Source organism: Cicer arietinum, chromosome 8 (genome assembly GCF_000331145.2).
Source record: "Cicer arietinum cultivar CDC Frontier isolate Library 1 chromosome 8, Cicar.CDCFrontier_v2.0, whole genome shotgun sequence".
Taxonomy (NCBI): Eukaryota; Viridiplantae; Streptophyta; class Magnoliopsida; order Fabales; family Fabaceae; genus Cicer; species Cicer arietinum.
Window position 1 is genome coordinate 10,706,204 of NC_021167.2, and position 20,791 is coordinate 10,726,994.

At 27.8% G+C, this 20,791-nt stretch overlaps 1 protein-coding gene across 2 annotated transcripts; it reads right to left on the bottom strand.

Moving 5' to 3' along the window:
• Positions 1–1,018: 1,018 nt before the first annotated feature.
• On the bottom strand, positions 1,019–15,909 carry LOC101502322 (uncharacterized). 2 transcript variants are annotated; one of them, XM_004514621.4, is made up of 10 exons: positions 15,695–15,909; positions 15,533–15,598; positions 10,886–13,756; positions 9,119–9,379; positions 8,303–9,031; positions 7,278–8,087; positions 6,268–7,002; positions 5,356–6,180; positions 4,331–4,388; positions 1,019–1,282 (listed from the first exon to the last, which is right to left on the bottom strand). In XM_004514621.4, the coding sequence occupies exons 3-10, from the start codon at positions 13,712–13,714 to the stop codon at positions 1,230–1,232; spliced, it is 6,300 nt and encodes a 2,099-aa protein (XP_004514678.1). In that variant the 5' UTR covers positions 13,715–13,756; positions 15,533–15,598; positions 15,695–15,909; the 3' UTR covers positions 1,019–1,229. The 2 variants fall into 2 exon arrangements, with proteins under 2 accessions (XP_004514678.1, XP_004514679.1); XM_004514622.4 differs by having other exon boundaries at positions 10,886–13,762.
• Between the last annotated feature and the right edge of the window lie 4,882 nt (positions 15,910–20,791).

Here is a 20,791-nt window from a genome sequence, read left to right on the forward strand (position 1 = left end):
CATGTACTACTTGCATGCTAACTAAAATCACAAGACAACCTTTTAAAAGTGTTGAAAGAAGTTCTAAGGTATTAGATTTAATTCACTCTGATGTATGCGATTTACATGGTTGGCCTACAATTGGTGGTAAAAAGTATTTTGTCACTTTTATTGATGATTACTCTAGATTTTGTTATGTTTATTTAATGCACTCTAAGAATGAAGTTTTAGACAAATTTAAAATATTTAAAGCACAAGTAGAACTTCAACATGAAACTTTTATTAAGTATTTTAGAAGTGATAGAGGAGGAGAGTTCTATCATCCTGAGTATTTTGAGTCCACTGGTATTGTGCATTAAACAACTACACCATATTCCCCACAACAAAATGGAATTGCAGAAAGGAAAAATAGGGTATTAGAAGAAATGGTGAATGTCATGTTATCCTATTCTGGTCTATCTAAAGGTTATTGGAGTGAAGCCATGTTAACTGCATGTTATTTGCTAAATAGAGTTCCCAATAAAAGGAACAAGATAACCCCATATGAACTCTGGAAGAAAAGAAAACTCAATATATGAACGGTAATATATGAACTCAAGATAACAGGCACAATGTTTTGCCACCAGACCATTGCATAACTTCGGTTAATATATGAACGATAATTATATATGTCCCTTTGCAAACAGTGGCAGAAGAAGAATTGCAACTCTTTCCCAAGTGACATTAGTTTCCTATAAATAGGGCCACTTTGGACAGAATGCAAACAACGAATTCAAGTAATTGCCATCCATTTTCTTTCACTCATTCTCATATACTAAGTCAACTTATTCTTTTCTAATGCATGAGAAAAGAATAGGTAACATTATTTTGTAACATACTATTGAAAGATATTCTTGGTGTGATATTGCAAATCATATCAAGGTTTCCAAAGTACCCTGAAGGGGATTCGCTGGTTATCTCATTTGCATCCGATTGGTGGGGGCGAATCGAACCTAAAGGCCAGTGTAACAACACGCTTTGGAATTTGCTACATATAATCTTCATCAACAACTTCACTATTAAAGTCTTGTAGCAGTTGTCACCAACACAGATCCAACAATATCACAATTTAAAAACATATAAAAATAACGAAATCAAAAGAGTTCAATATAAATCATTTTCACACTAATCAATCATAGCTGAATTTCAAAATAACATGTTGACAATCAATAAAAAATAAACTATAATCCACTGCATTATCGTCATGCTAATTACTCTGTCTCTTCCTCGTCAGCTATTGCTTCATCTGCAATTGTCTCACCATCTACCCACACACGTAGTGCATAAGCAGTGATAAGGTAAACAAACAAAGGTGAGTCATCATTCTCAAAATATAATCAAAAAGATGTAAAATATATTAAATGCACAATCAACATTTTAGCATATACAATAAACAATATCAATAATGCATGATAAGGTGACAAAAATTATAATCATCAATTACTTCACGTTTGATCCTTCTCACTTTTGATTGAGACAAGTAAAGAAGCCACCTATTACCCCATGAACAACAGTATATAACCAAAGTGAATCAATATTTAACAGAATACCATAGCTACCCCATCTTTATGTAAGACTTTTCTATTAATAACTCTTCAAGGGCTCCTCAACCGTCAAAGTTTAATTCTATTATAACACAACCCCAAACATTTCCTACTTTTTGAATAAAACACATAAGATACATGACATAATATTCATGGTCAACAATCATTGTCTAATAACACTCAACCAATGTATGCGCCTAAGTGTGCTACGACAAATTTGCATTTATAATCAATATCAATAATAATAAATGTTGACTAAGCCATAATTATTTATTCTATCATTTAGTATCTAACCCTTATTAATAATGAATTAATTAACTTAATCTACTCGATTAATCCTATGACTCTAATAGATTAAGTCATAACTTGGTCTTTTTCTGATTTTGATTCACTATCTAATTGATTAACAAAGTCCTACTAATCTACTATTCTTAATTTATTATCTATTCTAGTTCTAATAGTTATTCTCATTGATTAAATGAGTTTCACTAATTAGTTATTACTTGACTTACATATTATTTAGCTTTGGGTATCTTCCTAAATAATTACCAAATTCCAACCCGTTGATTATTCTATCTTAACTTAAGTTAATAGATTACTCTTATGTCACTATCTAAACTAATTATAATCAAGGCTAAATTACATCTGTGGTCCTTTAACTTAATTTCAGGTAACGTTTTAGTCCTTTATCTTTTTTTTTTCCCGACTTGGCCCTTTATTTTAATTTTAAGTGACAATTTGATATTTTATGTTTTAAAATTTCAATAATGTTATCCTTTTTTATACAAAAATTCAAAAAAAAAAAAAATTCAATCAAAACCCATAAAATTAATTATATTCTTCAATATAATACAAATTTCATCAAATTCGTAACGCAAATCTTCAAATAAACTCATATTTTCATACTTTATTTGATATTGTTAGGAATAAAGGACTAAATCGGGAGAAAAAAAAAAGATAAAGGACTAAAACGTTACCTGAAATTAAGTTAAGGGACCACAAATGTAATTTAGCCTATAATCAATTTACCTCTTATCTACATACTAATTGATTAAACTCCTAACATTAATCGATTATTGCATCCGAAAACATAATATAATACAATTTCATTAAAAAAGGGGCATTCTAAACATCAATTATCATAACAAGTATCAAATATCAACATAAGATCATCAACTTTTCATGATTTAAATAACGCAACACATCATATAAGATGACCTAAAACACACTAAACATAACCTATTCCACTTCCCCCATAATGGTCATAACAAATTAATGGTTGGTGCAGACTAGGGATCACATGACATCCTTATCTAATAAACATATCTAATCTACTTAATACATATCTAGATTCAAAAACCTCTTTAAACCTTAATCGATGGATCGTCAATTAATGACTTTATTTTGTAAAAAATGATGATTCATTGTTGCTCAACATATGAACATTCAAAAATAGAATACAATTAATTAATAAAATGAAGGTTTCTATGACAATAAATAGAAACATAAAACTTGATATTACTTTACCGATTGAGAATGATTTTTATTGGTGAGAAAAGAAATGGTTAGAAGATCATCGAATTTTTTTATCATACAACAACAAATAGAATCGAAATCAGTTTAGATTTGAAAAAGGTTACGAGTATTTAAGGATTTACGAGATATTTACACTTACCAATTTTAAAACCTACAAATAATTTCTAAAGTTAAAACATCCTTATATAGTCAAATTAAGTAATCAAATGGTTACTAAAAGATAGGATTCAGAATTGGCAACTTAAAGACTAGAAAAACTGTTATTTTTGAATTCTAGTTAGTAACTAATTGACTAACAACAAAACCCTAATCGAATAGTTAAGTAAAAACAAGATCGTTTGACACTGCTCATGTGTTAATCGATTACTCAAGTCATCTTAATCGATTAATCTATTTCCTAAACAATTATTATTATTTATTAATTGATTTACTTCTTTTAATAGACATGTACTATATTTAGCTATCGTATATTGATCTTTAAGCAACCAAATATTTAACAATTAGCACAAATACTCTCTAAATTAAAATTAATTAATAAACAAATCGGGTAATACAATTAATAGCATTGGTTTCATGCTTATGGCCTAAAAATCCTATGGAGATGGTCCTCACATTGTTTATTAAGGTGTTTTTTTTCTCAAAGAATAATTAAGGTGCTTGGTAATTGGGAGTGTGACGAACACATGTTCTTATGTAATTTATGTATATTATAGTAATATATAACATACATTGTCTTCTGGTTTAAGATGTAAGTTTTTTTATATGAAATTCAGGGTGAAAGAATAATGTCTCGGTCTAAAATAAAAAATATCTTAGAGTTTATTGTACACTTACTAATGAATTTATATTTTTACTAATGTAAGTTAATCTTTTGTACAAATATCTTATCATATTTTATGCTTTGAATAATGCGCTTATTAAAATAATTTTTTATTCAAAATAAAAGAGGCTTAACTTATTTAAAGCAATAAGTACTAAAGTACTTTTTTAAAGTTACTAACGTATTAATTTATCATTAACTTGATTAATAATAATTCTAGTGATTCAAAACATAAGAATGAATAAATAAAATGCAACGTAACTCTCCAATAAAAGAATAAAGGAAACACTTGATACAAAGGTTATATTTATAACTAATAATACTAACATTTATTTATTAAAAAAAACACTTCTCAACAAAAGATATTGAAAAATAAAATATTTAAAAGATAAGAATTTTGTGAATTGTGTACCTTGCAAATGTGAAGAGCATATAATAGTCTCATTCAACATATTAGAACGTGGGACTTCCTGTTTACAAAATAGTAATTTTAATTAACAGATATATCAACTCCTAACTATGACTAATACTTCAAATTTATTTATCTTTGAAAATGATGTGGAAACATATACAGTTTGATTTTCATACAAATTTTTGCAAAGGTGCAAAAGATTAAAGTCTCAAATTTATTTTGAAAATGTTGTGGAAACATATATATAGTTTGATTTTCATACAAATTTTTCAATATATATAGAGAAGGCAATATCCCTTTCTCCATTACTAAGTCCTTATATGTTTCATTAGAGAATTTCATTTTAAGAGATTGCTAACAATTGGATTTGGGTATCAAAAGAAAAATGTTGTATATATGGACAATTTGAGAGAGAAAAAAATAGATGGGATGATGAGATAGAATTGATGCTAGAAAAGAGAACAAATAAGATGTTGAATGAAAAATTAAGAATGTTCAAATACTATTGTTGGGAAAATGAGTGATGGACATCCAAACATCTACTTGACACTATGAGAGAGAAAAAAAAATTGTAGTGAAATGATAGATATGTTGATGATTGGAGAAAGATAGATAAAAAATTAATTGATGAACAAATGTATAAAAATTTTAGATGTTTAAATACAAAAGTTGATTTGTAAATTTTATAATTTAACGGTCAAATTAATCATATATTTTTACTGAGTAAATAAATTAATCAATTTTTCAAAAAAACTAATCATTTAATATTTTATTAAATAACTTCAAATAAATACATAATAAATTTAAAAAATATTAGACAATATTGACTAATTATTGGATTTATATGAAATTTTGTTCGCCTCAACATAATATAATTATAATCAACAATTAGATCGACAAAATTCAATATCTATAATGTCTTATTAAACAAAACAATTTATTTTAGAGATATGTATTTCAAACTCAATGTCCAACCAAACATGCACCAAATTAATATTGTTGGTAATTAATAATAAAATACATACCTGCTGAATGAAATTTTGTTGAATAGTTGTATGAAGATCACCTCTCCATGTCATATTTCCATCTTCCACCTCAATTTCTCTTAGGTATGATGCCACTATAGATCCTGATGAAAAGATCTTCATTTGAGGACATCCTTTAACAATCATATGTACCAAAGATGGAAATATGAATGTTTGTTTCCCATAGCAAAAGCTTCTCAAACATGACAAAGAAGTAAACTCCAAGTGTTGCAACTTTTCAAAAATGATGTCGTCTTCATCACCATCAATCATCACAACATCCAAAATCTTGTGACAATTAGTTATTTTTAATCTTGTGAGTTGAACTAGACTTTTAGCTGTTGTGGATGTTATCAAATAAATCATCTCTTGGCATTTGTCCACATCCAAGTAGGTTAAATATGTGAAAGCAATTGATGATGGTACCAAACTTAACAAACTTGGACAACTCCAGACTATTAAACCTTCAAGATCTTGTAGTAGAGGATGGTCTAGTGGAAGTTCTTCATGCCAAATATACTTGATATTTTCCAATTCGTAGAGCCATAGTTCTGTTATTTGCTTAGAAATTTTCTTATTGAGATTGCTAACTGTACTTCCTTTTGCAACAGGGAATAATACTTCAAAAGAACTATTTCGCACTGTAAGAGTTTTAAGATTAGGAAATATTGCATGGAAATCATTCAGAAAAATAGTTGGAGTTTCATCGAAGCATTGCAAACGAAGAAGTCGTATTTTGGAAAAGATATTTTCTTGACAGTAAGCATTCAACATTCTAAAGGCATCTGTGGCATTTATTGTGAAATCCTCCAACTTGTAGCATAACTGCAAAAATCAAACACCAAAAACTATTTAAATAAATACGAGATAGTTCATGACATGAGATAAATAAAGATAGAAAATGTGATTTACCTTTTCGATAGAAAACAAGGGTTGTTGAAATAGCATATCATTGTGACTTTCATCGTGATCCACTGGGTCTAAAAAATTCAAGGAAAACATTCTTAATCTTTCACAACGATATACATTCAAAGCCTTCAATAAAGGACACTCTAAAGTATGCTTTCTTCGATAGAAACTATTAAGGTTTGTCAAAAGACGTAATGTCATTTGAGTCAATTGAGGAAAATTAAAGTTAATTTCCATTGATCCTTCATCTTCCGTTGCAACAATTTCTTTCACTCCGCAAGTGTTTAACTCAAGCAATTTAAGATTTCCAAGATCTTTGCATAACGACAATGAAAAGACATATAACAAGCTTTGACATATAGAAATGTTAACCGTCCATAAGTTTCCAAAGCTCATAATTTCATAAGGATCAGTGCTCCATATTTGCTTCAGTTTTGGCAAGCTAGACAAAGTCAATCTTTTCAATTGACTGCTCAATATTTCTTTAGAAGACTTCATACCTTTCACATCAAACAATGCTTCTAAAGAATCACAGTTTCTTACTTCCAAATCTTCCAATCTATGTAGGACTTGTAATGCATTTGATGGAAAAAGCACATTTGATAAGAAATCACACTTTTCCACCACTAGAGATTTCAAATTGCTAAATCCAAAATTCTCATCAAGTTTGCCATACCACACATTTTTTAGCTCAGGGTAGTCTGATAAAGCTAAATATTTGAATTGGCGAAATGCAACCTAATCAATCAAATCAATAATAATATATCAACCATACAATGAAGAGACAATATATTTCTCTATTATTTTAAAATAAAATAAAATACTTGTTTTTCCACAAAGGACATAGTTCAAATTCTCGAAAAATGGTCATTAGTGTCACTATTGCTATTAATAATAATTCTCATTTTCCCAATTTTATTTAAAAAAAAAAGTATTATCATAAAAATTACAACAGATGAAAGTGCATGTAATAATATTGTTGTACAAGAAATAAATTGGTAAATCAAACATACCTTATCTAGAAACATGTTGTTTATTGTATCATTTATGTTTCCTTTCCAAAATCGTTCTTGGTCGTTTTCTGCAGTTTTCACTTTTCGAAGATTTGGTGTACTTGTGTTTCCATCTGAAAAAATCCTCATGCGAGGACATTCCCTCACAATGACTTCCTCCAACAATGGAAACTTTAAGAAGCATTTACTAGAGCAAAATTTATTAAGGCTTGACAAACATTCCAACATTAATATTTCTAAACTAACAAATGCAATGTCAACAATATTTTCTTCTCCAACAATTATTTCTTCAAGTGCATTGCAACATTTTATCTTCAATGTTGTGAGCTTGTCCAAACTTTGAGCTATAGGAGATCTAAATAAACTTTTTAGCCCATTGCAATCTGTTATCCCCAGATGTGTGAGATGATTAAGTGTGGCGGAAGAAGGCAACAAATTTGTCAATGTAGAACAACTATAAAGATGTAAGTATTCAAGGGACTCAAGAACTGGGTCAATTCGGGACCCTTCTTCACATATATATTGAAGTTTAGGTAATCCATTTAATGTCAACGTTTTGAGCCGTGTATCACTTATTTGTCCTTCTCCTTCATCTTGGAATATCTTCTTGAAGAAACTCCAATCAATAGTTAGCGACTCAAGAGTTGGCACATTTTGGAGAAACCAATAAGGAAATGTAGCTTCTTCATTCTTATAATTAGACAAACCAAGAAATGTTAATTTGGTGAAGAGAGTACTTGAATGTTGGGCTTGCAATATCATGTTAGCATCCTCATGTTTAAATCTCAAATGCTCCAAATTTGGAATCACCTAAAAAATTTGAAACAGTGTTGTAGCAATTTCAATTTCTTTGGAACTCATGTAGAAACTTTTGATAAAGTAAAATATTTAAATAAATTTTGATATAAAGTGTTTCACATATTTTCCTATTTTTGCAAAGAATAAATAACACAAAATCTTAAATATTTAAATAAAGTTTTCATGTAACTTGTTATTTGTAAATTTATATGATATTATATACATACCTCTTCCGTAATGAAAGGTGGTTGTTGCTTTAAAATTGAAAATCTGTCATCTCGAAAACTAGTTTGGGAGCTACATGTAGATAGAATACTTTTGTACAAAGTCAATTTTGCACAATTGTAAACATCAATTTTTCTCAAAGATGGACATGTTAGGGTATGATTTCCGGCATAGAAACCTTTGAGATGACATAAGTCCCAAAGTAGTAAAGTACTCAATTGATTAAACTCAAATTTGAGAGTTGCACGCTTAGATTCTTTCTCCTCTGCAACAATTTCCTTCATGTTCCAACATGACTTTATATGAAGTTCTTTGAGATCTGAGCAACGAGTGGCTATAGAAAGTGGTAATAGATACTCCAAGCAAACACAATTATTCAATTGTATATTTGTTAGATTTTGAAAGCTAAGAATTCCTTGAGGATCCCCACTCCATATCTTTTTCAGCATCGATAATCCATCTATGTAAACTTCTTTCAAATTTGTTATAGCCTCTACACCACTATCTTCATCAGAATTCAATTCAAATATCTCTTCCACTAAACCACAATTTGTAACCTCCAATAACTCTATCTTATTATACGTTTTTTGCATTGAAGAAGGAAAAACCACCACAATTTTCTTACAATTGCTTACATGCAACATCTTCAATGTTTCAAATTGCGGGTGCCATATTGTCTTCAAATTGTCCATGTCCTTCAATATGATTTTCTCTAATTTTAAAAAATCATCCTATAAATTCACAAATAACCAGTATCATAATAAATAGTTATTTAAAATTAATTGGAAAGTTCCTAGTGATGGAAATAGTTACCATACCTCTTTCAATGCATTATTACTACCATTATTTGTCTCTTGATCTTTAGCTATTATCTCCTCCATCAAAGGACAATTACTAATTTCAAGGTGTTTGAGGTTCATAAAACTTCCAACTACAGAATCTGAGAATAAGTACTTCAACCCACCACAATTCTCCACAATCAATGTAGTCAAGTTGTACATAGAATGATGATTGTCATCCCAAATCTTATTCAAATTGAGAGAGCTCAATTTAAGGATATCCAAATTAGGAAATGAAACCTATATAAAAAGAAATTACCAGAAATTATAATTCAAATTAAAGCTTATGCCGAAAAAATAATAAGACTAATATATTTTACTAGGGAGATGCTTTACACATTCCAAAATCTATATATACTTTAATAATGTTGGGTCCATAATAAATCACAACGAGGAAAAAGGTTCAAAATATTTTTCAAATTAAAAAATGTTTATTTATTTTTGTAATTTCATTACTTTACCTTTTTGTAATTTATTTTTAATTTCTATTAAATATTTTTGTTATACTTTTAAATGTACTATTTTATGATTTGATGGCATGGATACATATAAATCTACTTGACGGACTAAAAAGTTCACTTTTAATTCCAAAATAAAAGTTGATTTTATAAAAAGAGAACTATTTTGTGAGTGTGACAAAATTGGTTACCAAAAATTGAAGAAAGCATGTTTTACCATATTTACAAATTTTTAACTAAACTATTACAAATTTTTTGAGACCGAGATTGGGATTTTAGGGATGAATCCAGTAAACTAAACTCGATTATATAAAACAAGAACTCTAACAATTTAGAATCGACGAAAACATATTTAGAGAGAATTAGGTATCAGTTACTTTACTTTGTGAAAATATTTAGTATTTTTATTAATTTTTTAAAATGTGTGTTTATTTTATTAATGATAAAGTTAAGACTCTTTAGGTAAAACATTGCCATAAAGAAATATTAGATAAAAAATATGCGTTTCTAGAAATATTGAAAAACTCCCTTTATCTATTTTCATTGTTTTTAAAATTGTGGACAATTATTCATTTGAAAACACTTTTTTTTTTACATTTTTATTTTTACAAAGTCTCTTAATTTCTTACCATATAAAATTAACATAAAATTTAAAAGATAAAAACAGTAAATATTTTCATAAAATATACTGCATTTAGATTTTAGAGAGAAAATATTGTTTCTCATGAATGATTTATTGACGGTACGATTGGTCATAATATCGCCACGATATTTTACAATAAAAAGAACATTCTAATAGCTTAGCACTACAGACTTCACAACTCAATGCATAAACTAAATGGATAAGTATTGTTGACATGAGAAGAGAACCTTTAATGCACAGCTAAAGAAAATGCTAAAAGAAAATATAGTGTTTAATTTGTTAGTGGAGAGAATACTAAATACCTTTAATGCACGGTCCATGTCATTTTCTTATTCTTCAGTGCCAAATTCGTTTTAACTTTATTATTTCGAGTTATATATTTTACCAACTCCTATAATTACTGGATACCTTTCGAGATTATATTTCCATATATAAAGAGCCAATATTTCACATTTTATATTTTGCTTGTTTAAATGTCCATGTTGTTTTGCAAACGAAAAGTCCATGTAAATGATTATTTGTTTTTGTAGCAAAAAATTGTTTATACACTGTTTTTGGCTAAATTGTTTATTTAGTGAATTATGCCTATAATAAATTGAAAATTCTATCATTTGTAGCTAAATAATCTTAGAAACAAAAACATACCTGAGCACTGAAAAATGGTTTTGAAACATAGGAATCTGATGCTTGATATTTTTGCTTACTTCTGGAAGAAGTCAACTCATAAGAGAAGAAATTATTAAGTGTCTCCAAATGTTCCAAAGTCAAATAACGCAACGAAAGAAACTCAATATTTTGATCAGTTATATCATGATTATTTGCACTTGCACTGTAATTGTCTCTCAGCACTATCTCCTTCATAGAATTGCATTGACAAACTTGGATCTCGGAAAGATGGGAAAGTCCTCTAACCATTGTAAAGGAGAAAAGATATTTTAACTGGACGCAATTTTTGACTTTAATAGCACTAAGACTTTCAAAAGAATTACTAGCAAGTGGGCCATGGCAAATATGCTCCAAGTTTTTAAGATTATAAATAACTAGTGTTTCCAACATGAGAAAAGAAACATGGATTTGATTCATTTCCTTAGTGTCAACAATGTGCTTGATGTTTGCATTGTTTTGGATATGGAGATGCTTCAACATTGGAAACCCTTCCCCATTAAGTTGATAAAGAACATTTTGAATGCCCTCTACTTCATCCAAGTACAAACTCTCAACCCCTTTAATCAATGCTTTAATTCCGTGCTCTAATGCTTTAATTCCGTGCTCTAAATGTATGTTGGTACCACCAAGTTTGAGCATCAATGTTTTTATGATTCCATCCTCCTTAATGTCAGACCATTCCCATACATCTCCAATAGCTATTTTATATTTTGTCAGCTTCTCAAACATCAATTGCATGTCCCTTGGCAACATCCATGTCTCACGAATTTGTAATTCTAGAGCTGTCAAGTTAGATAATTTTCGAAGCTCAGCAATACTAGCATTTTTGCTTTGAACATTGGTTGAATTCACATCTTCCCAATTAATACTAGTATTTCCCATGTATAACTCCTCCAATTTGGTCAATCTTGATATGATGTTGGGTGGGATTACTTCTATTCCCGAATCGTGCAAATAAAGCATTCTGAGTTTAGTCAATCGCCCTATTTCACTTGGCAGCTTGATCATTGATGATTTCCAGAGGTGAAGAATTTCTAAATTTGTCAAAGCTTCTATTGCATCCATATTTTCCAAAATGCAAAAATCCAAAATTAAAGTGTGAAGGTTGGTTAGGGATCGGAATGAAATGGGCAATGAAGAGAAGTTGAAGCATGTTAAACTTAGGACTTTAAGGCTTGTCATCCCCTCAAAAAAGGTTTCTGGTATTTCTATAGAACGATCTCCACTATTTAAAAAGAAAAGCTTAAGGTTCGGAGCATCTACCGTTTGAGGAAGCTCGTGAGTATGACACCCGTATAAGATGATCTGTGAACACCTTTTTAATGTATCATGTGTTGGCCATTTTGCTTCATCTGGGGATTTCCTTATAAATACGTGTTTATCCCTACGTGCTATGTAGATAGCAACATCACGAACAAAATCATGCATTTCGATCTTTCCTCCACTTGTTTTACTGCTACCTTCAAGCAATAGACAAGTCGCCTTCAAAGATTCTAGTATGTTGTAAATTCTGTTTCTTGCATCATCAATGGTATTAATATGCTTAAATATGTTTAAACCTATTACTAAATTCAAAAATCCCTCTACATCAACACCTACCATTAAAGCAAAAAGCAAGAACATTTCCTTCATTTCATCGTTCTCCAATGACTCGTAACTCAACTCCAAAGCAGAGTAAGTTAATGCGTCCATCTCCCCATGATCATTACTTTGTAATTGTCTAAGTGCATCCCTCCAAGACTGTACATCCCTCTTATTTCTCAATGCACGCGCTACAGTCACTAGGCTAAGAGGCAAACCAGCACACTTTTTGGCAACTTGGATTGCTATATCTTTCAATTTCACATCTTTAACCACATCCCCAGCCATAAATTGAAACAAATTCCATGTCTCAATTTCACTTAGAAGTTCAAGTCTAAAAGTGAAGTCCTTTGGAACGTCCATTTGCAACAACACATCTTGATTTCTACAAGTTATAAGCAATTTGCAACCATTATGTTCATTATATGACGGAATTCCCACTTTCTTCAAATCAAGTATGTTCCATACATCATCTAGAATGATAAGTATATTTTTCTCCATCTTGATTCTTTGTCTTAGACGTTGTGCTCTACCAGCAATAGTCTCCTCATCAAACCGCAAACGCAACAAGTCTGCAATCTCCCCTTGAATTATTTTAAAGTCTGGATTTTTTGATACATGTGCAATAACAACGTCATCGAATAATTTGTGTTGTTTGGCTATTTCACCAACTTCCTCCACTAGAGTGGTCTTACCCACCCCGCCTAGCCCATACACCCCAATGTTCCTAGAATTAGAGTCTTTTAGAGCATTCACAACTTTCTCCTTAAATAACTTTCTTGTCTCATGATTTTCACCATCTATTGTTTCAAAAACTCCATCTACGATTATCGGAAGGTACCCAACTCTATCAAACTTCCCTTTTCCTTGTACTTGAGCAACAACTTTTGTAATCTTTGTGGCTTTCCGACTTAGTTGTTGACGCAAAATAAAATTTGAGCACTTGACATTGGCATGAAGAGACTCTTCTTGAAGTCGATTTGCATTTTCAATTACTTCCTTCACTTCCTCCAACCAATTCACCACATCTATTTCAATTTCTTTTCCATTTCTCCTTTCTTCTTCCACCGAATGGATTATTCTTTCTCTTGTACCATTGAGGTCCTTAACTTGATTAGCTAACTCCTTCAAATTCCTATTGTAGAATATCAAATAACCCGCTTGACGTCCAATAGGCACCACCATGTAATCTGCTACTTTTCCAACTACTAATGTTACAACTTCCATTGATTCTCTTTTCCTTTCCTCTTCCTTCTAACTTCAATCAGCCTGAAACTGAAAGTAAATAATAAATGATACTATTTTTCTATGAGTGTAAAACCAACAAGGCGAGGAGGACATTATCACATTACTTACCCCTATGAAGAAAAACTACAAATACAAAAAAAGAATATATGCTTCGACTAAAATTAATAAAGAGTGATGATATATGGCATGATACATTTTCGACCTGAATTGAACGAACGCGACCAATCATTTGTAATTTTTGCTTAGAGCAATTATATGAATTTCAGAGCAATTTTTCGTTTCTTGTTCAGATTTAAATAATCAAATAACATTACCAAAAGTGAATGAAATCATCATAAGGATACAATGAATATGAATGAATAAGGGTTAAGAGATTTCAATAGGAATGTAACAACACACTCCTGCATGTGTAAATATAAAGATTAATAGAGTGAGAGTGACTTATGGAGGCACTGACACCATCATCACTAGAGGAAGCCACTAAGGAGAACAAACCGAGAGAGGGTGTTTCAGATTTCCGCAGTGGACTTCGATACATTGTCACGATTTTACTCCCTTGTTAAATCCTTATTTTTTTTATAAAAAAAAATAAAAAAAACATATTTTCATTTGATATGGTAGAAAAATTCTTACTTTTAATAATGCAATGGGTTCTTGATTTATAAAGATTACTCTAGAGTCTTAACATATTGTATGATGATTTATTCATTTATGGTTCTAAATGCAATTTTGTTTGAATAGCATGAAACCTTTAATTGTAAGTTAGTTATTTTACATATATAAGTTATGAGGGAAAATTCTAAAATATATTTGGAATTCTCTAATAATTATATTAATATAGAAAAATTAAATAATTTAATGTATCACTTAGTGAAGTGATTGCAATTGTTGGGTTTAATTCAAACCAATACATCTTGTAAGTTACCAAAGGTTATTATTTTTTCTTTTATTTAACATCAATGGAGATTTAAATTAGAGTTCATCACATTGTATAAGTCTAATTTCTTCCGTTAAATTAAACATGGTTGGTATTTAACATCGTTCTTTAATTATTTTTGTGAAATAATTAAAAGTCATATTCATTCTCCTTAAATCCTAGTTCAACGGACAAAATACTAATATAATTGAATTGAACATCATATTTTAGATTTAAACTCGAGAATTTAAAATTGTGTGAGAATTTTTAATAATAATTATATCATATCATTTATAAAAAAAAATTAAAAAAAAAGTAATACTTATCATGTGATTGATAAAATAATTCTTACGATTAATTTTCTATCAATTAATATTTTGTTTTTCCCCCCTAAATCTTGTCCCATCAATAATTTAGTGATCCAAATCAACACACTCCATTAGCAATTCAGTGGAATATGTTAACTCTGCTCCAATTTTTTAGTAAGAAAGTAGACCATACTGTGTTCCATATGATTATTCAGATGCATCGACACCTCATTAGCTTTTTTGGAAGAAAAAAATGGCATTTAAAATGACTATAAAAACTGATTAGATTTTTTTTTTGGTACAGAAACTAACAAGACTTTTAATTGACAAAATTTATAAAGATTAGAACAAGAATTAAACAAAATCTTTTATTAAATGTTGAATCTGATCATACTAATCCTCAGATTAGAAGTTCTGAATAAACATTTTATGTTTATGATAACCTACCCATTTTAAAAATTTATATTTGATCAAATAATTTCAACTTAATTTATAAAATAGTTCTAAAATATCAATTTATATAAAATCGGATTCGTTTTTTGTTTAAAAATATAATAAATATGAACTTTTTACCTGTACTATGAACGAATGGAACAACAAGAGTTCTACAAGACTGATGCAGAGTGGCTTCTAAAAGATCTGCAAACAACGACACAACAAAAATAAAAAGAATTCTTAAACAAACTTCAATCATAAATAGAAAGTTTCAGTGAAGAAGAACAAATTAATCAGTACCTCCAACCACGTTTCAAGAAAATCTAAGGAGTATCAAATTAATTAAGCTGAAACCAATCTCTTCATCATATATGAGAAAATTTTCCTTCACTATTTTCTGGTTTTGATTTTTTTTTAATCTCTTTTGCTGTTTAAATGGCAAAAAAACAAAAGTTATGATAAAACAGAAAGGAATTCGGATTCAAATAACTTTCAATTGGGTTTCACGAATAGAAGAGACCATGTAGCATTATATTATATATGTGTTTATAAATCTAATCAATTTCAATTTTAATTATTAGATTATTATAAATATTTTAACTTTTGTTATAACTCTATCAAAAATTATAACTATAAATTTTTCTTTCTGTGTTTGTGTAACATGATCATTAGTTATTATTAACTTTTTAGAAAAAAATAATCTTTAAAATTCAGGTCAACTGTAAAAATCTCAATGTATCAAATTTGAATTTTGCAATTATAAAGGAATTTATTATTATTATTTTTTTTAAAAAACAAGTCATTACTAACTACTAGTGGTATTTATTTAAATTTTATAAATAATAAACAATGTTAAATAAAGCATTTGAGTAACAAATAAAGTACCGAACTAAAATATTTGGCCGTTGAGTAAAAGTTCGAAAACTCCGCCCACTTTCAAATTTCGACAGCCACGTGCTGAAACCAGAAATTAAAAGTTATTGAATAAGTTACTCTTTTAATTAAAGAATTTATTTAAGTTTTATTTTGGTTTCTTGTTTAATTTTAGATCTTTAAATACGGTTTTGTTAGTCATATTAATTTTTCTATTATTTTAATTGAAAAAACGCTAACCATATGTCAATTTGGTATGCTCACTGCTGACTAATTTGAGATTTGAAAAAATAGTAAATAAAATAAAACTAAAAAAAATCAAATTCAACATCAACAATTCATTAATCTTCTTTTCAAATTCATCCACCTACTTCTCAAATTTCACGTCATTCTTCATCTTCTAGGATTGCTTCGGATTTGATAAATTATTTAAATAATAATTAAAAATTATTTAGTGTAACTTTAATGGAAGCAACAAGAAGTGCTCACATGTGATGTGAATGCAACATAATAATAAACTTTTTTGGGGTATGTGATCAGTTTTTTTACCATCAAATTGAGGATTTTTTTATTACAGAGGAATCTTTTATTCAACTAAGCCGATTTAAATAAATAAAAAACCACCTACTCGATCTAGATCTATTTATATTGAAGCACAGAAAACTAGGGTTTTGTATTTAAATATCTCTTTTTGTTTATATCAAGAGGTCCTTTCTTTAAGGAGAGACTTTCTGTTAAAATGAAAAAGTAGGATAATCAGATAATATTGTTTTAAAGTGTGACATTTGAGGAATTAAAGAAAAAGGGAATATTCCCATAAAAAAACTCCAGAAAACTCCTTCACATTTTAAAAAAAGTTGATCTCATTTAATATTTTAAGTATAATAAATAATTTGACTGTGTATGTTAAATTGTCCTTTATAGGACTTGTTCGTAAAAAAAAAATATTGAAAAAACAAAATTTAAATTAGTGAAAGTATATTGTAGAAATAATAATATAGAGTTAGTTAACTTTATTTTTCAGAAAAAATTATAAATATCACCGTAAACTTATACGTAATTGTGAAATTTTGGAGTTACATTCGAAACAAGACACCCAATTTAAAATTTGTCAATTAAACTATAATTTAAAGATATAATTAATTAACTTTTATTTATTTTTAAAATCATAAAAAAGATAATAATAATAATTTAACTCAAGTGATTAATAAATTCAAATTCAAATTTTAATTGAAATAATATTTTACCTCATTTTATTTACTTTTAATCAAAATATAAATTATGAGATTTTTATTATCTTAAAAACCATAAAAGAAAACTTATTTGTTGTCTATATTCAAAACAAACTATATATCAACGTCGCTCAATTATTTTTATTTCTTCCTTTAAAAGTCTCAACCGCTGGCCCCCAATTCTATTTTAGTTTTTTTTTTTTTTTTTTAGTTTTTTTAATTAGGAAAAGATGAAAAAAATTAATAAAAATTAACTATGCATTAATAATACTAATTTATTTATTAATTTTTTTAATAAAATACATAAATAATTCATAAATTTAAAAGTAGTATCAGCAATATTCAAATAATTTTTTTATTATGATCAAATATCATATATATATATATATAATATTTTATTTTATTTTATTTTTAATGTCTATTTTAATTCTAATATATAGATACTATTTTAGTAAGATAGATAAAAAAGAATGAGACGTAAACATAGATACTATGACAAAAAAAAAATACTTAAGTAGTTTTAATGCTTGAAAACTAATAGTTAAAAAATATAGATAATTACAAACAAAATAGAAAAGTAAAATAAAAAATAAAAAAAGTGAGAAGTTAATAATATTCACATGACCCGAAACATAAACAAATATGTCCCAGACTATTTGCTTTGTTATTGTTACATATCTTACATTTTTTATCTATAACTTGTTAAACGTTAAAATATATTTATTAACGTCACATTTTTTAAGCATTAAAATATAAAATAACTATAGACGAAAATAACAACAAAATTAAAATACAACTCATTTTTAACTTTTTCACTTTTGACTATAGCTATTTGCATATTTTTTAGCTACAATATGTTAAGCGTTAAAATTAATTAAGCGTTTTTTGTTATGCTATGCGTGCTTTCATCACATTTTTAGCTATAGTTTATATTAATTTTTCAAAAGAAGATTCTTTCAAAATACTATTCGGGTTAGAATTAAAATAAACATTAGAAATAAAGTATTAAAAAAATGTAAATTATATCTAGTATTTAATTATAATTTAAAATATTATTCAAATATTATTGACATATTTATTCAATTTATGTAATTTTTAAATATTTTATTACTAATTTCAATCAGTTTAGCAATATTATTAATAAATATTTTATATTTTTATTAAATAATATAATAAAAAATTGAGATTATCTCTCAACGTCCTTGTACCTTAAACCAATCAATTGACTTAATCAATACAAGTTTCTAAAACAACCCCCAAAATGAACCCTAGGTTCGGCCACTATCCAAATCAATTAGGGTTTGACTTTCTCTTAGGTTCCCTAACTTCAAAAAGAATTTGGTTTATGTACTTTGACGAAAGCGAATTTCAAAATACTTATGCCACACTTTGAAAATCTCGAAATTATTTTTCAAACTTATTGAAGTTCAACTCAAATCTTTGTCTTTAGCAACTTAGGACAAAATATTTTTTTAACAAAATCAATCAAAGACAAACGTACTCACATAGTTTGAAATTTCGATTGTATCATTGGTGAACTTTACAAATTTTGACACTCTAATATTTAAAAAACTAGTAGAAAGATTATATCAAGAAATCTAATAAAAAAATTCAAATACTAAGAGTTCCAATATTCTAACTATTCAAAATCCTGATTCTTCCAATTTGACATTTTTGAAACCTTACTTTTTATCAAATATGCTTTGTATATAAACTTTCACACAAAACCCAAAAAATTCAAACACAAATATTTCCTAAGTTCACAGTTTTCTTTTGAGTCTCCAACTAGAATCTTCATTCCTAATAAAACCACATTATCATAATCCAAAATTATAATCAATCATTGTTTTTCAAAAAACCTAAATAGTTATTCAACCTCGAATTTAGCATAAAGTTGACATTTTTACTATAAAAATCAAAACTTTCAACTTCAAAACTTAAGATTAAAATTATGTTTTTAAAGTGAATATTTTTTTTCTTCAATCCTTTTTGATATTCAGAGAATGAACCCTTATATATATTTCTTTAAATATGAATTATTCTCAAAGTCAAAAAGTTTGAAATTTTATTTCTCAAAGTTAAATCTCTTCATAAAAATTTTAAATTTAATATTAAAGACTAAAACTTTTTGGTTCTAGCTACAAATATGGAAACCTTGTATTCACCAAAACCCCAGATATAGAACTTTTAACACCTTAATCATAAAATCAACTTAAAACTAACATTTAAACAAAATTTTGAACTTTCTTTCTATATTTATACAACTCGGCTAAAACTCATTTTACTAATCGAAATCTTTCAAAAAAATTCCAAATCCAAATCTAGTTTAAACACTTTAAATAGTTAAGGACAATAACTCATGATTTCAAACTTTAAACAACTCCAAACTTTAATTTATACCACCATTAAGAATCACAAAAGAACTTTTTTCTAACTTCTTTAAAGTTTAAAAAATTTCTACCACTCAAATACTTTTGAATTAAAACAAACCACAACAATTCATTTGCCCCTTTATTTTAAAACTTAATCCAATAAGTTTTCAATGACTTTTTTCCTATCTATTTTCCTTAAAAATTTCAACACGACAAAGATAAAATATTCAGAGTTCTCCCCGCCGTTAACTCGTTGTCAATAATCTCGATTCATTTTCGAATCTCAATGAGCTAACTAAATAAGCATGGGAAATTATAAAACTTACTTCAAGATTACATTACACAAGAAAACTAATCAATTTCTTTTTTTATCAATCACTTACGTACTCTAAAATCATCATTTCATAACTTTGAGTTTAAAAAAAAATATATTACTTTGATTCTCAAACACAATAACATCTAGTTGTTATTTTAATGAAAAAAAAACATAATCAAGCACAATTTCAAAAGTATTTTTAACTTTACTAACTTAAACCACTCTAATAAAATTTCTAATGTCAATTCAAACTCATTTATTTGAAAACAACTCATTATGTTACTCAAACACACAAAAAGTCAAATTTGCACATTACGGCACGTCACATTGTTACTAAAAATTTAGGGGGTTTGGTTTAATTTTTTTTATTCAAGTTACTACCTCGTCTAATTTCAGTATTACCAAAGCACAAAAGCAAAAAATACACTTTCATTTTATTCCCATACTTAGGATTTTTTATTTTTGAAAGAAAAATAGTTGAAAATATTTCCTTTAACATCCTAAACATTAATAACAACCATAGTAGTGATAAACAAGCAAGATTAAAAATCAAAACATAATATATATATATATATATATATATATATATATATATATATATATA

Bases quoted from the DNA above. Each gene is read 5' to 3' on its own strand.
- LOC101502322 (XM_004514621.4), bottom strand. From the start codon at position 13,714: ATGGAAGTTGTAACATTAGTAGTTGGAAAAGTAGCAGATTACATGGTG. The intron at 9,032-9,118 runs GTATGGTAACTA...GTGAATTTATAG, and splicing joins GTAATAATGCATTGAAAGAG to GATGATTTTTTAAAATTAGA. The intron at 6,181-6,267 runs GTAAATCACATT...TGATTTTTGCAG, and splicing joins CCTTGTTTTCTATCGAAAAG to TTATGCTACAAGTTGGAGGA.